The following is a 22,103-nucleotide window of genomic DNA, read 5'->3' on the forward strand; positions in this document are numbered from 1 at the left end:
GACGTCGGCCAACTCTAAATCGTACGTCGGGTAGTTTTTCTCGTGTAGCTTCAATTGTCTCAAGGCATAGGCTACAACCTTACCTTCTTGCATGAGCACGCACCCCAATCTATTTAAGGAGGCATCGCTATATACCACAAATTCTGTTCCCGGTTCCGGTTGCACTAAAACTGGTGCTTCGGTCAATAAAGCCTTTAATGTCTCAAAACTCTGTTGGCACTTATCTGTCCATTCGAACTTGACCTCTTTCTATAGCAACCTCGTCATCGGAGTAGCTATCATATAGAATCTTTTAACAAATCATCGGTAGTACCCCGCTAAACCTAGGAAGCTTCTAATCTCCGATACATTCCTCGGCGGTTTCCATTCAATAATAGCCGAGATCTTACTTAGATCAACTCTAATCCCATCACCCGATATGATGTGTCCAAGGAACCTAACCTTTCGGAGCCAAAACTCGCTTTTACTAAACTTGGCATACAACTGCTTATCATTTAAGGTTTGCAAAATAGTTCTCAAATGCTCCACGTACTCTCTTTCATCGCAAGAATAAATTAATATATCATCGATAAAGACCACAATGAATTTATCTAAATACGATAAAAAAATGTAGTTCATTAAGTCCATGAACACCGTAGGGGCATTTGTTAAACCAAAGGGCTTGACAAGAAACTCATAATGACCATACCTTATCCGAAAAGCAGTTTTCGGCACATTTTCCTCCTTTACTCTAAGCTGGTAATAACCAAACCTCAGGTCAATCTTTGAAAACACAATGGCTCCTTTCAATTGGTCAAATAGATTGTCGATTCTTGGAAAAGGATACTTGTTCTTCACAGTCACCTTTTTGAGCTGTCTGTAGTCTAGACATAACCTTATCGACCCGTCTTTCTTTTTCACAAAAAGTACTGGAGCACCCTACGAAGAATAGCTTGGTCTTGGAAAACCCTTATCCGTTAACTCTTGTAGTTGCACTTTCAACTCCTTTCAACTCCTTTAACTCCATCAGAGCCATCCTATACGGAGCAATTGAGATAGGTGCAGCACCAGGGACTAAATCGATACCAAACTCAACTTCCCTAGTTAGGAGCAATCCAGGCAATTCTTTCGGAAGCATATTCGGGTACTCACATACCACTGGTACTGACTCGATCTTCACTTCAGATGCTTGGGTATTTAACACAAAAGTGAGATAAGGTTCATACCCTTTTCTCCAATATCTTTCCGCAGTCAAAGACGATATTACTACAGGCAAGCTATCCACTTCTCCTAACTCAACTCGAAGAACATCCCCGCTATCACATTTCAACTCGATAACTTTTCGTCCACAATCCACTACAACACCGTGAGAAGTCAACTAGTCCATACCGAGGATTACATCGAATTCGTCAAACTACAATAACATAAGGTTAGCCAAAAAATAATGACCTCTAATTGTCAAGGGACAGTTTCTACATACTTGGTCTACTAACACATGGTTGCCTAACGGGTTAAACACTTTTACCACAATTTCAGTGGACTCGACTAGCCTGTTCATACTGGGTATCAATTTCATACAAATATAGGAATAGGTAGGCCCCGGATCAATCAAAGCAATAATAGGTATATCATGGATGGAAAAAGTACCCGTAATCACATCGAGAGATGCAACCTCTTTACGGGGGCGAATTGCGTAAGTCCTTGCAGGCGCTTTTCCCTCGGACCCTACAGCAACATCTCTAGGTACACCTCTACTACTAGCCCCACTTCTCGGGTTCTTATGTGGTCTACCTCTTGAAGGGGCGTTACCCGATCTCACACCTTAATCCTTATCTTTATCGACCATCTCGGGACAACTACGAATAAAATGGTCCACTGACCAACATTTGAAATAGCCTCTTTCATTACCTTGGCACTCATCGAAATGACGTCTATCGCACTGTGAACATTCTGGTCTATTTGGTCGAGCACTACCAACACTCGTGATAGAAGTGGTTTAAGCTTTAGACACTGCATGCTGCTTGTTCTTGTTTCTACTCGAGAATCCTACTGATGCATTTGATCGAGCAGGAAACCCTCTCGATCTCTTGGATGGGGTCTGGTGTGATTTCCCCATCTGTCTTTTCTTTGAGTTACGAGACTCGATGCCAGCTCTTCTCTTCTCTTTGTCCAATTCTTCAGCCTTGTAAGCTCTCTCAACAAGTACCACAAACTCCCTCAATTCTAAAATGCCAACTAATAGATGGATGTCTTCATTCAGACCATCTTAAAACCTCTTGCACATGGTGGCTTCTATAGATACTTGCTACCGTGCATATTTGCTAAGCCTCACAAACTCGTGCTTGTACTCTATCACTATCATATGGCCATGCTTTAGTTCAATGAGTTCTTTCCTTTTTTGATCAATAAACCTTTGGCTAATATACTTTTTACAGAACTCTTCCTGGAAGAATTCCCAAGTTACTTTCTCTCTTGGTACCACTGACACGAGAGTATTCCACCATTGGTAGGCTGAGTCCCGTAGGAGTGACACTACACACTTCATACACTCCTCCAGTGTGCACGATAGCTCATCAAATACTCTGATGGTATTTTCTAACCAGAACTCTGCTCTGTCCTATTCATAATCAACATTAGCCCAAAATTCCTCATCCCCATGCTTTTGAATTTTGTCCACTAGAGGTTTCTCTCTCCTAACCATTTCTACTCCATGAGGAGCTATAGGGGCAGGCTGTGGGATCGGAGGAGGTGGGGGAGGTTGATGTTCGGATTCGCACGAATGAACTCCGAGTACCAAGCATCTATAATATGGAGGTAGGCTTCTCTAGCCCCTCCGCCCTGACTCATCGTCACAGGTTCACTTTCAACTGGCCTAGTCCCTTCAGCGGGAGCTGGCGCATTACATTCCACATCGTCCACCATAGCTCCATCAGGATCCATTTACTATATAAAAACATGATTTATATTCATGAGGAGTCGTCACACTATCAATATACAACTATGGCATGTATAGCTAGACTCGTACCCATGCTAGGCTAGTCTTAGAATTAATTAAACCATAACTCTGATACCACTAAATGTAACACCCCTTACCGAGTACGAGGCATTACTAAACTTAAGCACATGCATCCCAACATTTACAAATCACAAAAACTTGATCAAACTTTTCAAACCTTGTCTAGAATTCCTTATTATGGGCCTACGAGGCCCAAAACATGCTTTAAGGATGATTCAGAACCAAACTGAGTCCTTTAAAAAACTCTGGAAATTGACTCTTGAAATAGGGGCCCACGCCCGTGTAGAAGGGGAGACACGCCCTTGTGGCCTTCTTGACATGGCCGTGTTGAAGGCCCGTGCAGTTCACATGACCTAAACACATTTGGACATGCTCTTGTCCCTAACCCGTGTAGAATTAATTCCTAATTTGAACCTACAGGGGTTTTCATACGGCCTGGCATATGCCTGTGTCCATGGCTCGTGTCCCTTACACGGCCATGACACGCCCGTGTCTCAGCCCGTGTCCAACAACCTTGACATTCTGTTTCTGACATCTCCAACCATTTAGGGGCACACGGCCAAGGCACACGCCCATGTGCTAGGCCGTGTGGTGAATTTAATTCCAAGTTTAAGGTGTAGACTTCAAGCGGCCTGGGCACACGCCCATGTCCAGAGGCCGTGTCCTCCACACGGTTGAGACACACATCCGTGTCTCTACCCGTGTGTTTACTACCATGCATATTGACTTGAAATTTTAAGGTGCAGGGGACACACGGTCGGACAACACGCCCATGGGGCAGACCGTATGTCCCACACGACCTAGACACACGCCCGTGTGGACAAATACAAGGCTATCTACCAAGCCTTTTTCTGACCCTTACTTGCACCAACCTACACAACAACAAATATCTCCAATCCACACAGTAATATAAGACTAAATCAACCGTAACATGACATTCTAACAAACCAAACATGTATTTGATCATTCATACATTTTGTTCATCCATGGAAGCATCATCATTTACAATTATCAATAATGAATATTAGCCATCAACCATCGCCTAAAAAAAAAAAAAAGAGAAGGTTTTCATCCCAAGCCAACACAATTGGCTAACTTAACAATATGACACATAACAAAAAGATTCAATCCCTATACATGCTATACTCAAGATAATAAAACTAGCTATACCAAAAGCTTCGAGTGATAGTGATGCCTCCGACGTTCTATGATCCACGGGCTAATTTGGCTGCACTACAAGCAAATGGAAAGGAAAGGGGTAAGCACAAAGCTTAGTAAGTTGCATGTAAAATATCGAATAACAACCATGTTACCACATGTGATCATACCCTCAATATATCATAACTCGTACAAAGAGTAAATGTTCATAATGCAACTTACTCATGTTCATTCCTCACTATTCATACAACAAGAATAGAGTTTACATGTCATCAATTTCATATAAGTACCTGTACCACTTAGAGGTGATCATGGGCCGGGCCGGGCCGGGTTCAGGTCGGGCTTGGACAAAATTTTAGGCCCATCTACTAGGCCCGGGCCCAGCCTAGCCCGAAATATGGGCCTAAAAATTTATCCAAGCCCGACCCAAAATAAAATTGCTAAGCTTGAGCCTGGCCAGCCCGACCCATATTAATTTTTTTTACTTATTTCATTAAATAAAAAATTTTAAAAATATAATAAATCAAATATATTTAAAAATATAAAACAAATGTTAAAACAAATAAAAATAATACTAAAACAATTCTTAAAACAATACATAAATTGACAATATAATAAAAAATAGTTATATTAAAAATTTAAAATGATTAAAAATAAAATAAAAATATATATTAATATATAATTGGTAGGGCGAAGCAGTTCGGGCCAAAAACTCTTACCCAAAGCCCGACCCGTTTTCTAAACGGGCCTCGTTTTTTTGCCCAAGCCCATTTTTCTGGCCTATATTTTTACCCAAACCCTCTCATTTTTCGGGCGGGCCTTCGGCCCGGGCCGGGTCGCCCAGCCCATGATCAGCTCTAGTACCACTCACAATATGGTCATAAGCACTATCATTTTTACATAAATAGTAAATTTCTTGTTGAACCATTTGGAATACTACAAGATAATCACTAAGTCTCAAACATAGGGTACAATGCCGACGCCATGTTCCAAACATGGTCTTACACTGGCTCTCACATCTAAGTCGATGCCATGCCCCAGACAGGTCTTACACTGACACACCTCAAGCCAATGCCATGTCTCAGACAGGTCTTACACTAGGTTGCATATCTTAAGGCCGATGTCGTGTCTAAAAAAGGTCTTACACTAGCTCTCATCTATCGGTGCCGATGGCATGTCCCAGACAAGTCTTACACTAGCACACACATCACCCAAATGTCATGGTATGGATATCCAAATTATTCCTAAGGTTCAACCGGGAGTCTCTATTACATCAATTCTCATCATCCACAATCACAACAATAGTCAACAATTTATGCCATATTAATTATACAATACATAAATACGAAAAATTTACATTATTTACGTATAACTTACCTCGGTACACAAAATGTAGGTAACTAATTGTATTTAATCTGCTTGCTTGGTTTTTCCCCAGTCTAGGTTTGGATTGTGTATTTCTTAATCTATAATAATAAAAATTCACTCATTTAATCATCACATTAACAAAAACACACTACAATTCACAATTCGGCAAAATGACCGTTTTGCCTTTAGACTTTATAAAAATTATGATTTTGCCCTTAGGCTCATAAATCAATTTTTATCGTATTTCCTTGTTAACCAAGCCTAGCCGAACTCTTTTTATACCTACAGCAACTCACAATTTCAAACATTTCACACAATTACCACCTATTTTACAAGCTTTACAAAATAGCTCATTTAGGTGTTTTCATGAGACCCTTTTCACAAAAGTTGTTTATTTAACAACCAAAATTCATTTTCTTCCGTAAAATTTCAGCTAACAACATAAATGATTACATGGCAAAACCCTAGACTTTCATCCATTTTGTAAAATAGTCCCCTTATTAGAAAGCTCATGCTACAAGGGGTCCAAGAATACAAAAATCATCAAGAATAACTTTCTAAATGACTTACTTGCAAGAGATGCAAATGGCTGATATTTTTATCTCTCTAAACCCCCCTTAGTTGCTGAAAAAATTCGGTGGAGAAGATGACACTATAGCCTCTTTTTTCTTTATTTTTATTTTAGTCAAATAAGTCACCAAATGTCCACCTAACCTAGTCAACATGACTCTCTTTGTCCCCTATGGCCAGCCACCTCTTTTAAAAGGCTCTAATTGCACTTTAAAGACCCTAAATTACGTTTCTCTAGCTATTTAACACATCTAGCTAGAAAAACAAAACTTTTGCCCTTTATGCAATTTAGTCCTTTTTCGTAATTGAGCTCACAATCGCTAAAATTAATTCACCAAAATTTTCATGCACTCATATAATCATGCTATAAGACCAAAATAATAATAAAAAGATTTCTTTGACTCTGGATTTGTGGTCCTGAAACCACTATTCCAACTAAGCCCAAAATCGGGCTGTTATAGACTACCATTTTAATGATTTTATAACTGCAAAATGCGATTTAACACGATTTACACCAAAAGCAAGGGTTTTTCTAAAATCTTGAATGATTTTTCTAAACAAAACGGATTAAAAAGGTTCCGCTAAAAAATACAGTATATCTCTAAACGATTAACGAATGAGAGCTTTGAAATTAGTAATAGCGACATGTGACACTTTCGAATTCGGCCATAATGTCTAGGTCAGGTTTGGGGTGTTACATCTCTAGCAGGGTATCCTCTAGATCCATCTGCTTAAGAACTGCTTGCATCTTAATCTACCATAACTTAAATCTGGTGTTGTGATCCAACAGCGAAATTTCATACTTCAAAGACGCTATTACTGTGATCGAGATGAACAACCCGAAAGCTCTAATACCAATTTGTAAAATAAATAGAATGTCAGTAATGACAATATATCGCAAAGAAAAGAGAAAAAAATAAAGAACACACATATTTTTATGTAGAAACCCTTTCGGGAAAAAAAACCATGTGTAGAGGAGAAAAAAATTTACTATGTCGAATTCGAATAATTAAAAGAGGAGTAGACTATGTCTATTTATAGGCTTGTAAAACCATATTCTAATAGGAGTGTAGTAAGATTGAAATACCTTATTCTAATAAATATCAAATAGATGGAGTTTGATAAGGTTTAAAAAACTTTATTCTAGAAAAAAATAAAAGAAATGTAGTTCTATATGGATTTTACTTTTATTTTATTTTACCATTGTACTTTATTTAAATAAGAATTAGAGTCATTTAATTGTAACAAGAACCACCAATCTTCATTCGTGCCTAACACGCACCATAATAAGCACCAATTCGCATCATCGCCCATCCCCTACTCCGCCATCTCTAGTGCTACTCATTCCGCTACCCCGCACCATTAGGTCCACCTTACAGAACTACTTCCCCCACATGGGTGATGAGGCTTTCAAAATATTATTTTTTTTTGTGACGTCAAATGTTTTAATTATTATTATTTATTATATCTATAAATTATTTCTTATTTTGCATAAATCATCATAATAGTTCAATTAATTTGAAGTTCTATATTAATATAAATATGATATTCAAAACTTTGATTTATTTTTGTGGGCTCTTCGGCAAAGAGAAGGTAAATCACTCCAATAAAAAATTGTAAATTGATATTTTTATTACATAGTACTAGGAATTTATTAGGAAGGAAATATTTCATTATAAAAATAAAATTAAAAATAAAACTTTTATCCATAAACTTCACTCTTTGTATTGGGTGCCCAAATTGCTCAAATCCTACAAAACCACTAAAAGAAAAATGATGTTATTACATTAAAAGAAGGAACTTTATCACTGAAGAAGCAATGGAGATGTGAAGGAAATGTGCTATGCATACTGCTTGTAGTCAACATTAATGATACCAGCAACAAGGTTGGCAATAATAGTGAAGGCCTCTCAAGAGAGATCGATGGGTGATAGACATCCAAGATAGTGATCAACAATCTTCACAGTAGCGCTCTTGCCAGTGCATGGATGTGGTACGGGGTTTTAGGGTCCCATGTATGTCACAATGAACATTTTCCCGTACACTGCCCCATTATCCCACAATGCATCACCAGCTGCGGCAATTATTTTTCCGCAATCTTAGTTTCCAAAGCACGCAGAAGCTACCAACAACCACAATAAATAGCATAGTTATATATTTGTTTCAAACAAAAGCATTTGGTTAAGTAAAAATTCAAATTTTGGTTATAAATTTGATGGACTTGATTAGGAGAAATTAGAGAAAACAATACTAACAAACATATTTTATATAAAAGGTGGCAATCCCTAGTGCTGCTGAAGCAAAGGAGATAAGGCAGGCAACCATACCAACAAAAAACAAACTATAATTCTCCATTGCTTAATTAGCTTTCGGTGTTTTAGGTTGCAAGTGTTGTGAGCACTTAAGCTATAGGAGTGGTCCACTTATGTAGGCTAATAGCTTGCCTCATTTGTAACCATTTTTTGGGTGGTTTACTAATTCATTAGCATTTATTAACAAAATTAATCACTAAATTGTTACAAAGCTTACAATAGAGAGTGATAGACTACAACTGAAACACCCATAAACACTGGAAAAAAATGACAAAAAGATTATTGTAACATTCGGTGATGCCATTGATGAAGGTGAATGGAACAGGAGATTATTGTAACAACAACAGCAGTGGTGTAAGTAGTGAAGATCATGTTTTCCCACGACGTCTCAAACTCAAACTCGTTCCCGATTCCATTTCTAACTTAGCTTTAGTTCCCATCCGAACAGCCATCGCCTCTACTACTCTAGTTGAATAGGTTCGAACAATTATCCAGAACCTTCCCTGTGCAGTCCCTAGCAACAGCTGCAATGGCTACCCATCCTGATTCACTCATCCAAGGAGCATCGTAGTTAATTTTGATCGTCTGGTGATCGGGTTTCTTCCATTTTAGACAATCATTTCCCCTGAATCTAAGAATCAGTTTGGTTTCATGTTCACCATTCTGATCACAAAATAATTTGATTATTTTTAGTTCTATTTATTTTTAATGTTTAATCTTTTTACCATTAATTTTATCTTCTAATTTGACCTATGTGCTGATATAAACACATGGACCTTCAACATTATGTTTTACAATTTAACAAAATTTTTGCACATTCAAAAGGATAAAAATATATATTTTTATAATAAAAGTATATAGTTTTTCTTTTATACTTTCGTGTATGTTGTTGTATTGGAATGGTTATAGTGATAAAAGTTATATACACTTTTCGTTTTCGATTCGAAAGGTTTAATATTATTTCAATTTTATATAAAGGTTATTAATATTTATAACATATTTCTTTTAAAAAAACAGCCATGCATAAACAAAATAATTAGCAAAAGAACAATATGTAAATAGAACTTGGATTTAAGTCAAGCTAAAATTTTCAAGTTTTGGTGCATAAATATAATAATTTCATTTCGATCCCACAGAAATATATATTACCCTGTCATCCAAGGCTTTATATACATTAACATTTCATTAATAGTCAGTATCCCATAATAATAGTAATAGAGCTAAGTGAATATTTTCAATAAAAAAATTTAATGAATTATTAATCTATATTCATGTGTGAATTGGATTTGGAAGCATTGAATAAAATAAAATATATGGATAATATAAAAGTAAAATACAAGCTAAAGGATCAAAAGAAATCAAGTGAATTTTGCTTTGCAGTAGGTGCCATTATCCCACAATGCATCACCAGTTGCGGCAATCATTTTTCCTTGATCTTGGTTTTCGAAGCATGCAGAAGCTACCAACAACCACAATATATAGCATAGTTATATATTTGTTTCAAATCAAAGCATTTGATTAAGTAAAAATTCAAATTTTGATTATAAATTCGATGGACTTGATTAGGAGAAATTAAAGAAAACAATACTCATGAACATATTTTGTATAAAAGGTGGCAATCCCTAGTGTTGCTGAAGCAAAGGAGATAAGGTAGGCAACCATACAAACAAAAAACAAACTATAATTCTCTATTGCTTAATTAGCTTTTGATGTTTTAGGTTGCATATGTTGTGAGCACTTAAGCTATAGGAGTGGTCTATTATGTAGGCTAATTTCCTGCCTCATTGATAACTTTTTTTTTGGGTGGTTTACTAATTCATTAGCATTTATTAAAAAATTAATCACTAAACTATTACAGAGCTTACAATAGAGAGTGATAGATTGTAACTGAAACACCCATGAACACTGGAAAAAAAACTGACAAAGAGATTATTGTAACGTTCGATGATGCCATTGGTGAAGGTGAATGGAACAAGAGATTATTGTGACAGCAGCAACAGTGGTGTAAGTAGTGAAGATCTTGTTTTCCTACGACGTCTGAATCTCAAACTGATTCCCAATTCCACTTCTAACTTAGCTTGGTTCCCATCCGAATAGCCATCACCTCTACTGCTCTAGCTGAATAGGTTTGAACAGCCATCACAACCTTCCTTGTGTAGTCCCTAGCAACAGCCACAATGGCTGCCCAGCCTGATTCACTCGTCCAAGAAGGACTGCAGTTAATTTTGATTGTCTGGTGTTCGGGTTTCTTCCATTTAAGGCAATCATTTCCCCTGAATCTAAGAATCAAATTGGTTTCATGTTCACCATTTTGATCACAAAATAATTTGATTATTTTTAGTTGTATGTATTTTTAATGTTATATTTTTACCGTTAATTTTATCTTTCTAATTTGACCTATGTGATGATATAAACACATGGACCTTTAACATTTTTTAACAATTTAAGGAAATTTTTCACATTCAAAGGAATAAAAAAGTATTTTTTATAAAAATTATATAATTTTTCTTTTATACTTTCGTGTATTTTCTTGTATTAGAATAGTTATAATGATAAGAGTTATATACAATTTTTTTCAATTTCAAAATTTTGAAATTTAGTATTTTAAGCATCCATCAAATAATTATAATACTAAAAGTACTAATCCTAACTTTATTAGCAGATAGATTTTGTGAAAAATTATGCACTAATTAATATTACCTTATAATATTAATTTTTTGAAAAATGATGCACTAATGATGCAATAATTATAATACTAAAATTACTAATCCTAAAATTTTCAAGTTTTGGTGCATAAATATAATATTTTCTTTTCAATTCCATTGAAATATATATATATTACTCTATCATCCAAGGCTTTATATACATTAACATTTCATTGATAGATAGTATCCAATAATAATAGTAATAGAGCAAAGTGAATGTTTTCAATAAAAAAATAATGAATTATTCATCTATATCTATGTGTGAATTGGATTTGGAAGTACTATATTTTTATATTACATAATATATCATACTAAATCAAATAATATATCATACTAAATCAATTAATTTTTAATACATTTCATAAGATGAAAGAATTTACAAACATAGAGATTGAATTCTAATCTCATGCCAATTAATTTGAAACCCATGTAAGTTTACCATTAAATCAATGATGTAATTGGCTAAAACAATTAATTTTAAGTTGTATATTAATATAAATATTGTATTTAAAACATTGATTTATTTCTATAGACTCTGTAGCAAAGAGGATAATTTAATCTATATGTATTATGTACTACTATGAAATTTAAAACTAAAGGAAATAATATTTTATTACAAATGATACTGTAAAAAAAATTATCCCTAATCTTCACTTTTTCATTGTGTGCCAAAATTGATCAAACCCTGCAAAACCACACAAAAAAAAAAAAAATCATGTTATTGCATTAAACAAAGAAACTTCATCTCCGAAGAAGTAATGGAGATGTGAAGGAAATGTTTTATGCATACTTCTTGTAGTCGATGTTAATGATACCAGCAACCGGTTTGGCGATAATTTCGAAGGCCTCTCTTGAGAGATCCATTGTCGATGGGCATCCCGGACACTGATCAACGACCTTCACAGTAACGCTCTTGCCTGTGCATGGATGTCGTACGCCATTTCGAGGTCCGGTGCATTTCACGGTGAACTTTTTCCCACACATTGCCCCATTTTTCCATAGTGCATCACCAGCTGCAGCAATCATTTTTCCATGATCCTGGTTTTTGAAGCATGCAGAAGCTACCAACAACCCCAATATATAACATAGTTATATATTTGTTTCAAATACAAGCATTTAGTTAAGTAATGATTCAAATTTTGATTATAAATTCGATGGACTTAATTAGGAGAAATTAGAGAAAACAATACTCACGAATATATTTTGTATAAAAGGTGGCAATCCCTGGTTTTGCTGAAGCAAAGGAGACAAGGTAGGCAACCATACAAACAAAAATCAAACTGTAATTCTCCATTGATTAATTAGCTTTCGATGTTTTAGATTATATGTGTTGTAAGCAATTAAGTTGTAAGAGTGGTCCACTTATATAGGCTAATTGTCTGCCTTTTATTGAGTTGTTTGTAATTATTTTCTTTTTTTTTTGGGTTTTGCTAATAATAAACTTTTATTAACAAAATTATAACTAAATTATTACAGAGCTTAAAATAGAGTGATAAACTGTAACTAAATTTGAGTTGGTGGAGAGAGATACCATTACTCGACCATGAAAGCAGTGATGGATCCCTTGACATAATGTATTTGAGAGTCTAATTAAGCAGTGCGTCTCTTGGCATAACCCATGTAATATCCCACCACTGAAAAATCATACACCATATAATCTAAGAATAATATGTGATGAGTCCTCCTCGCAACATTTACACCAAACATAAAGTAATTCTTATATTGTTTTCCACTAATGTACGTCAATTTTGTAAAGGAAGTACAGATTTTGTAAATCTTACATAAAATGAAAAAGATTGTATAAGTAAATATGATGATAAAAATTATATAATGATAAATTTAACATTTAACATTTATATTTTTTGTCAATTTGATCCTTATTCTTTTTTTTTTGGTTAAATTTATCACTCAAAAAGAGTCAAATTGGTTTTTTTAAAGGGTTAATACGTAGTTTACCCTCTAAACTTACCCAAAAGTACATGATACCTAGACCCTTTTTTTACCTAGTTGGTACCTAAACTTATATTTCACCACTTAGGTTGGTACCTCTGCACTACCACCGTCAACTTATGTTGATGTGACACAATGACCAACCTGATGATGACACATAACAACATTTCAATATGACACATAGTAGATATAAATTAAAAAAATTAAAAATACTTAAAAATATATAAATTAATAAAAAGTGTAAATTTTTTCATATCAAGAATGAACCTGGATCTAAGCCTAAACAACCATTTGTCTAGATTCATTCCAAATGTATTTTTCAGTAAGTTTATATGTTTTTAATTTGGTTTATAAAATATCATGTTATTATTATTAAATTAAAATATATAAAATTTATAAATTAATAAAAAATATACTGAAGTTTTTACGTCAATAATGAACCTAGGTAGAAAGTTGTCCAAATTCAAATGACACCCATTTGTCCAAATTCATTGTATTTTATGATTTTAGTTCTTTTATATATATATTTATAATTTTATAATTTTATAATTTATATATTATAAATTATATATTACATATTGTAAATTTTATATATGTTTCAAAATATTTTAGGCTTTTTATATATTTTAATCATATATATTTTTATATTTTCTATTTTTAAAATAATAATAACCTAAAATTTAATATTTTATAAAAAATTTAAAATATATGAACTTACTAATGAATTACGATGAAATGGTGTCCAAATTCAAATGTATCTGGACAAGCATTTTTTTTTGTTCATTCTTGATGTGAAAATTTTTTATACTTTTTAATTAATTAAAATAGTTTAAATTTCTTTTTCAGTTTGTCACGTGTCATATTGAGAGGCTACCACAACTCATTATCAGACTGGCTATCAATGTCATGTCAACACAAACTAATGGTGTTAGTGCAAAGGTACCAACATGGATGAGAAAATATAAGTTTAAGTACTAACTAGGTAAAAAAAATTCAGGTACCAACTAGGTACTTTTGAACAAATTCATGAGGCAAATTACATATTAACTTTTTTTTAAACAAAAATATTGACTAACATTGATGTTTTAATGATTTTGGTGTGACAATTTTCATAGCAATCTTCGTGTTGATATGGTACTATCTACTTATATGCTACGCCAACAAATAATTTTAAAATTATAAAATATACGAAAAAATATATAAAAATTCATAAAAATAAAAAGATTAGCATGTATTACACATGAATTGCCTAACACATTATTATTTTATTCACTATTAGTAGATTTTTTTTTTGACTTTATAAGTAAAGTTAAATTTGAGATATCTGTATATTTTAATTCATTTTTATTTTTTATTGTTACTTAAAGAACACGTGATAGTGCCTCGACTTACGAAGTTGTTTTTAACTCCATTGGTAGTAAAAGCAATTTGATTACGTGCACTATTAAAATATACATATACATATCAAATGCAACAAATATATATTTTGTAATTTCACATTCTCTCGTAAAAAAAAAAAAAAAAAATCTTAAGTAGTGTCTGGAAACTTTGTAGTGATCTAATTTTTGGTGATGTAAAAAAATATAGTTTTAAAATTTTATTTACGTAAATTGAGTTTTTAAATATTAAATAGGAATATTTATGGAGTTAGTTTATAGATGAATCAGGATGGGCAACCATTGCGACTGTTGCTAGAGATTGCACAGGGAAGGTTGTGGATGGCTGTTCGAACCTATTTAGCTAAAGCAGTAGAGGCAGTGGCTGTTCGGATGGGAACCAAGCTAAGTTAGAAATGGAATTGGGAATGAGTTCGAGGTTGAGACATCATGGGAAAACATGATCTTCACTACTTACACCACTGCTGTTGCTGTTACAATAATCTCCTATTCTATTCACCTTCATTAATGGCATCACTGAATGTTAAAATAATCTATTTGTCGGTTTTTTTTCCAATGTTCATGGGTGTTTCAGTTACAATCTATCACTCTCTATTGTAAGCTCTGTAATAGTTTAGTGATTAATTTTGTTAATAAAAACCACCCAAAAAAAGGCTGCCAATGAGGCAGGCAATTAGCCTTCATAAGTGGACCACTCCTAAAGCTTAAGTGATCACAACACATGCAACCTAAAACATCGAAAGCTAATTAAGCAATGGAGAATTATAGTTTGTTTTTTGTTGTTATGGTTACCTGCCTTATCTCCTTTACTTCAGCAACACCAGGGTTTGTCACCTTTTATACAAAATATGTTCATGAGTATTGTTTTCTCTAATTTCTCCTAATCAAGTTCATCGAATTTATAATCAAAATTTGAAATTTTACTTAATCAAATGCTTTGATTTGAAACAAATATATAACTATGCTATATATTGTGGTTGTTGGTAGCTTTTGCATGCTTCGAAAACCAAGATCAAGGAAAAATGATTGCCGCAATTGGTGATGCATTGTGGCATAATGGGACAGTGTGCGAGAAAATGTTCACTGTGAAATGCATGGGACCCCGAAACCCCGTACCACTTCCATGCACAGGTAAGAGCGTTACTATAAAGATCATTGATTACTATCCAGGATGTCCATCAACCATCGATCTCTCCCAAGAGGCCTTCACTATTATTGCCAACCCTGTTGCTGGTATCATTAACGTCGACTACAAGCAGTATGCAGAGCACATTTCCTTCACATCTCCATTGCTTCTTCAGTGATGAAGTTCCTTCTTTTAATGCAATAACATCATTTTTTCTTTTGGTGGTTTTGTAGGATTTGACCAATTTTGGCACCCAACGCAAAGAGTGAAGTTTATGGATAAAAGTTTTGTTTTTAATTATTTTTTGTAATGAAATATTTCCCTTCCTAATAAATACCCTAGTACTATGTAATAAAAATATCAAATTACAGCTTTTTATTGAAGTGATGTACCATCTCTTTGCCTAAGAGTCCACAAAAATAAATCAGGGTTTTGAATATTATATTTATATTAATATAGAACTTAAAATTAAGTTAATTATTATGATGATTTATGCAAAATAAGAAATAATAATTAAAACATTTGACGTCACGGAAAAATTACTATTTTGACGCCTCATCACCATGTAGGAGAAGTAGTTGTGTAAGGTGGATCTTATGGTGCGGGGTAGCGGAATGAGTAGTGTTAGAGATGGCGGAATAGCAGATGGGCGGTGATAAGAATTTGTGGTTATTATGGTGGGTGTTGGGCACGTATGAAGATTGGTTGTTCTTATATTGCAAATAAACAAAAATATATATATATCTTGGAGTAAATATTGGAAAGTATCTAGCTTTTGTCAGATTTCAAAAAGTGCAACATCAACAACCCTGTAACACCTCAAACTTGAGTTATACATTATAGTTAGATTGTAAATGTTACATCGTACGTGAAAACATTATTGCTTAATTTTTGTGAAAAACACATTTGATCAATTTTGGCACATAATGAAAAAGTGAAGATTAGGGATAAAAGTTTTTTTTCATATGTTTTTTTAATAAAATAACATTTCCTTTACTATTAAATTCCATAGTACTATCTAATCTATAGATCAAATTACAACTTTTTATTGGAGTAATGTATTGCCCCTTTGCCTAAAGAGTCCATAAAAATAAATCATTGTTTTGAATACAATATTTGTACTAATATACAACTTAAAATTAACTGTTTGAGCTAATCACATTATTGGTGTAATGGTAAACTTGCATGGATTTCAAATTAAATGACATGAGATTAGAATTTGATCGCTGTGTTTGTAAATTCTTTCATCTTATTGAATTGTATTTGTCGAAATCTCATTTCAAATGTAGTTTGATTGATTCATACTAAATCATGTAACCACTTAGAATTTAAAATAGGAAATTTAAGTTACGTCAAAATCATACGGAATTAAAATTTCGCAATTTCTAGAATTCAATAAAAAAGCCATTTATGAAAACCCTAAAAAGAATTATACCACAGTTCTTATAATTATTTACAGTCTAAACCATCTTAACAAAATAAGAACTGAAAAAGAGACTTATTAGCTTGTTTGAAAACCTATCACTCTGAGACCTCCAGCATGCCAAGTCCAACTTCAGAACACGAGAGTACCTGAAAGGGGATACACTAAGGGGGTGAGCTACACGAGCTCAGTGTGAGTCTGAAACGTAACAGAAAATGGAACACAATCATACACGTATATTGAATACAATTATACACGAAAAACTCAACCGCTAAACCAAACAACAAGTCGTTACCAAAACATACAAAAACCCTTATTAACAAAAACACTTTATTACCAAGTACAATATCACTAACACTTCAATACTTGCAAAATCTTACACGTATATTAAGACATATAATCGGATGCGTATGAATGCAATGAGTCAAAAACAACCCACCCCACCAACCGAACACCTCTCCGACCACCCTGCACACCACATATGATCTTGAAAGGCCTATCCACCTTGCACACCACATACGTGGAAATAAGCCACTCAAATTATAAATGCAACTGAGCTGACATATGTAAAGTACAGTGTGGTAAACTGTTGTACAGATGTATTGTAGTTGAAACTGCAAAATCAAATCGGACTTCCTTCTCTTCACAACCGAACCTAGGAATTTTATGCAAATGCACGTATGCAAACAGATCACTAACAGACTAACAGAAACAATGTACACAACTTACAAACAGTCACACATTAGTCAAAGAGAATCAGAGGTACACATATTTAATCGACCAAATTCAAAATCAGTTATAACGATACTTAACTACAGGTAACATCACTTAACACTTAAATAAATCATTAAATTAGTGCTATGGTTATTACTAACGCATAAGTTAGGGCCAAAACAGAGTCCCAACCACCCTTACCAAGGCCTAGCCGAGGGTCAAGACACAAAGGAACACAAAAACATCAAAATTTGACACAGAACAAAAATTTTCAAAATAGGTGCAACACCTTTAACCTGTATCCGTTACCGAATTTGGGGTTATGAAGCATTACTGAAAAAGACACATCTTTCATAAATTTACACATTCTCTTAAGTTACATTCGAGTGCTTGTATACATACGTGCAACATATGATTATTTAAAACTTAACATAACATATAAGTCACTTTAATTACACTAGCCATATGTTGAAATTCGACTAAATCTATAATAAACATACGTCACACTTACAAGTCAATGCACATGTCTTGAGACTCAAGTCATAATTATTTAATCAATACATTAATCAAATCATGTACTCAAGCATTCAAACACTTCAGAAATAAAACAAAATACCAAATGTCGTAAATTGTTTATGCACGTTTTAGGCCAGTATTTAAAGTTACTAAGCTTTGTGACTATAATATAATTTGAACAAACAAGTTCACAAGTAATTTCATTTGTTTTTTATTTTATTAAATAAGAGTCATTCAAGCATACATCATATATGCACAAGACATATGCCTATGTTATATTTTGGTTTACAAAGTGTCTTAAGGAACTACTCCAAATTATGCACTTTTAGTTTGACTAATAATGACCGTATCTAAGTACCTTTACTGAATCCATACATTGCTATAGCAATAGCTAAATATCAAGTTAAATTATTATATGCAAAACCGAATACATTTTAAAACATATTTTATTTCCTATTTTATTTGCAATTGCCGAACCACAAAGTAACCTAAACTAATAAATCCAAATAACATATCCAACTTGTAACTATTTGGTCAAAACATTATATAGCTATCCTTACCAAAATTAAGCATTTCAAATTCATTCAAATATATGCGTATTTAACTTAATAGTTTCACTTCGGTACTGAGCCAAAATTAGTATACCATTTCCCAAGTACTAAACATAGCTTATAGCACATGTACTAACATTGACTTTAACCACCCCGAAGCATAGCCGAGTATTTTATAAATTCCATTCATATAATAACACTAAGCAATTATAGGAACCATGTTTTCTCACATATACATATATTTTTTAACTATACATAATCTATAACCAAATCAACTATATGCACAACCCAATGATCAACTACTTCAACGTACAATATAGATATCACAAAAACTATCCATCGCAAATTCATAACATAATAATCAAAATGGACATAAGCCACAACCAAACAAAGTCATATTTTAGTAAGGAAATTTAAGCCATTTTCGCATGCTCATTTAGATAACATCCAACCTATCCAAAATATACGTTAGCCTATACATGCCATAGTTCCAAAACTCAATTTATAAAATACCGAAGACAATCGATAGCGTGATAAGCTCCTCTGACGGTTCCCAGATTCATAACTTGAATTCAAAATCTATAAAACCAAGTAAATATGGAAACATAGAGTAAGCTATCATAGCTTTGTAAGTCATAAGCAAATAAACAACTCAATAAAATTATCAGCTTAATTAAACTAATCAAACTGTATTATCATAACACATTTAGATCCCAACACTTATAAGCTCATATTTTAAATACATATTCATTTATTAACGTCACCTTGACTGAATACTCATATAGCCAAATTAACCTATTATCATTTAACTTTCAAAGTCAAACAGTCCTTATAAATTTAGTTCACATACGCACAATTACATAAGCTCACATATCACAAAATAATTTCATGTACATATATTAGATAAATGGGTGATTATTCAATAATCACATATGTACATAATTGAAACTTATTCCATAACATTCACAAGGCTGAATACCCACATGAACAAATTAACCAATGTCATTCAACTTTCAAAGCTAATAAGTCAATATATAACCATTTATACATATGTTCATATAAATAAGCTTGAGAATCATAATAAAACATAAAGTACATCTTCTTTTTATTTATCCGAATAGAATATGCATAATCATATTTACATATATCTAAATATCAAAGGCCGAATGTTCTTACCAAGTTCACATGAAATTCTTATTTGTATCACACATAGTTTTAAACAAGTTTCAAGTCACATACTTACCTTGTTATAAGTAGACAACCAACTAATTCAATTCGTTACAACAAAATCAAATCATGTTTTCAATTTTCATGTACATTTCCACAATCGTAAAATACATTTATCAAGCACATACTATACATCAAATCCACATTTAACATAATACATGTAACATCCTGAATTTGGGGCCTAGAAGAGTTGGGTTTTGAGTCTGGGATTCGGATAGAAGAAAACCTGAATAATTAAGAAGTTTTAATTATTATCGTTTAAGAAAGAATTTTTACTACTAGGAAATTCTTACTATATTTATTATTACGGATATTTTAAATTTTTATGAAATTTTAATTAGTATTATGAGATAAAATTATTATTATTAGAAAATTTTCTTGTATCTATTTTTATTGATTTATGGAAATTATAATTATTATTAGGAAAAAAATATATATATTATCGTATTTGAAATTTTCATTATTATGGTTATTATTATTATTATTGTTTTAGTTTTAAATAAATTACAATGGATTTAAAGTGTGGGAAAATTCGGACCAAGACTCTAGCAAAAAATTATTATTTTTGCTTCTTTAGGGATCTGGACATTAAGGTTTATTAATAAGTTAGGCTAAAATTAGACATAAGGAGGAGTCGGCCCGGTGGTTAGGAGTGTTGGGCAAGTAGAAAGGAACGAGGTTCAATATCCAGCGTATGCATAAATTGGGTTTTTTTTAGTATACTGAGTTGCGGTTGGAATAGGCCTTAAAGGAAGTTCTGAATGAAGTTTGACACAAAGAGAGCCTGTGGTGCGTTGACAAGCAACGTATGTGTATGTTAAAGAGGTCGCGAGTTCGATTCGTGACGTGAGCGAATCTGTTTTATTTTTAAAGTGGGCGAATCTGAAGCGGTAAGGTTTATAATTTATTGTGACCATATATTAGCAAGGAAGGAAGCAGTGCGGTGGGCAGCAAACATGGGCGTGGGCGCTAGGCGGACGGAGGTCCTGGGTTTGAGTTCGAGCGAAGGTATGTTTTAATGTTATATTTTTAAAATGAACGGACTTCAGCAGGTAACCTTTAAGATAAAAGGTGACGGTATATTATTGAAAACAAATGCCCGTCCGATGGCCAGCAGCGTCTTTGGGCAAACTGGGGTCCTAAGTTCGATCAGCGCTATGCTAAAAGGGTGATTCTTTTGCTGAGCGTGCGTGGGAAGGACCGTATGGAATTGAAGCAGTACCAGTGCAGGAGGAGTCGGTGAGTGGGGGCTCTGCTCAGCAGTGGGAGTTTGAATTAAATTCAAACTTTGATTATGGCCATGAATTAAGGAGATAAGGAAGGAATTAAAATTGGAAAAGGATTTTATTTTATTCTAATCTTAATCTTATTTCTTTTGCTCTTATTCTTTTCTATTTTTCCCAAAAGTTGAACAATTTTCTCATTTTTTTTAATTATTTTCTTTCCTTCTCTCATCTATTCCCCTCTTTTCTTTTCTTTCTCCTCTTGCCAATTGTTCTTAAGCTAATCCCTCTATTTTCTCTTTTGTTATTTCTTCCACAAACTCTCTACCTCTCATTCTTCCTCTCTTTCATTTATAGTAAAAGCTGAATCGATATTCTTTTCATTGCTAACCGAATATCAACAAGCCGAAATCCTGTGATCACTGCTTGTGCCGATTTCTTCAAAGCCAGGTTCTCCTATGTTCTTTTGTTTTTATTTACAATTATCTTTTCTTAATCCTAGATACCTGACAGCAATTCTACTTCAAGGTTATAGCCCCACATTGTCGTCTTCTTCACCACCCAAAAGCCGAAAGTACCACGGGTTTAGGGCTTGTAGCCGAACTTCTTCAAACTCCTGGATTCGGGTTTTACCATTGTTCTAAGGATAAATCTGCACCGGATTGTGAGGAAATCAAGTAGGAGTAAAGGGTAAGTACTTATCATCTCGGATCCGTTCTTATTTTTCAAAGTTAAGAAAAGCAAATCCCTAAAATATAGGAGGTGTCGAATTGGGCATGTGGCTCTAAGGGTTTTAACGACGTTTTCATCAATGATTAGTGTCTTCTTAAGTGTTGGATTGAAAGCGTGAATCATTGGAACAATCGGA

At 33.6% G+C, this 22,103-nt stretch overlaps 2 protein-coding genes across 2 annotated transcripts; one reads left to right on the top strand and one right to left on the bottom strand.

The window, feature by feature from the left end:
* Nucleotides 1–11,744: 11,744 nt before the first annotated feature.
* On the bottom strand, nt 11,745–12,440 carry LOC108464981 (putative EG45-like domain containing protein 1). Its single transcript, XM_053022440.1, has 3 exons — nt 12,303–12,440; nt 11,899–12,169; nt 11,745–11,793 (listed from the first exon to the last, which is right to left on the bottom strand). The coding sequence occupies exons 1-3, from the start codon at nt 12,400–12,402 to the stop codon at nt 11,787–11,789; spliced, it is 378 nt and encodes a 125-aa protein (XP_052878400.1). The 5' UTR covers nt 12,403–12,440; the 3' UTR covers nt 11,745–11,786.
* A 2,276-nt stretch (nt 12,441–14,716) lies between these two features.
* LOC108464982 (putative EG45-like domain containing protein 1) lies at nt 14,717–15,759 on the top strand. Its single transcript, XM_017765279.1, has 2 exons — nt 14,717–14,843; nt 15,443–15,759. Exons 1-2 carry the CDS (start codon nt 14,717–14,719, stop codon nt 15,757–15,759), a joined length of 444 nt encoding a protein of 147 aa, XP_017620768.1.
* Nucleotides 15,760–22,103: the final 6,344 nt, after the last annotated feature.

This window comes from Gossypium arboreum, chromosome 12 (assembly GCF_025698485.1).
Source record: "Gossypium arboreum isolate Shixiya-1 chromosome 12, ASM2569848v2, whole genome shotgun sequence".
NCBI lineage: Eukaryota > Viridiplantae > Streptophyta > Magnoliopsida > Malvales > Malvaceae > Gossypium > Gossypium arboreum.

Excerpts from the sequence above, each read along its gene's own strand:
- LOC108464981 (XM_053022440.1), bottom strand. The coding sequence starts at position 12,402 with ATGGAGAATTACAGTTTGATTTTTGTTTGTATGGTTGCCTACCTTGTC. Across the intron at positions 12,170-12,302 it reads CTTTTATACAAAATATATTC|CTTCTGCATGCTTCAAAAAC; the intron begins GTGAGTATTGTT and ends GGTTGTTGGTAG.
- LOC108464982 (XM_017765279.1), top strand. The coding sequence starts at position 14,717 with ATGAATCAGGATGGGCAACCATTGCGACTGTTGCTAGAGATTGCACAG. Across the intron at positions 14,844-15,442 it reads TCGGATGGGAACCAAGCTAA|CTTTTGCATGCTTCGAAAAC; the intron begins GTTAGAAATGGA and ends GGTTGTTGGTAG.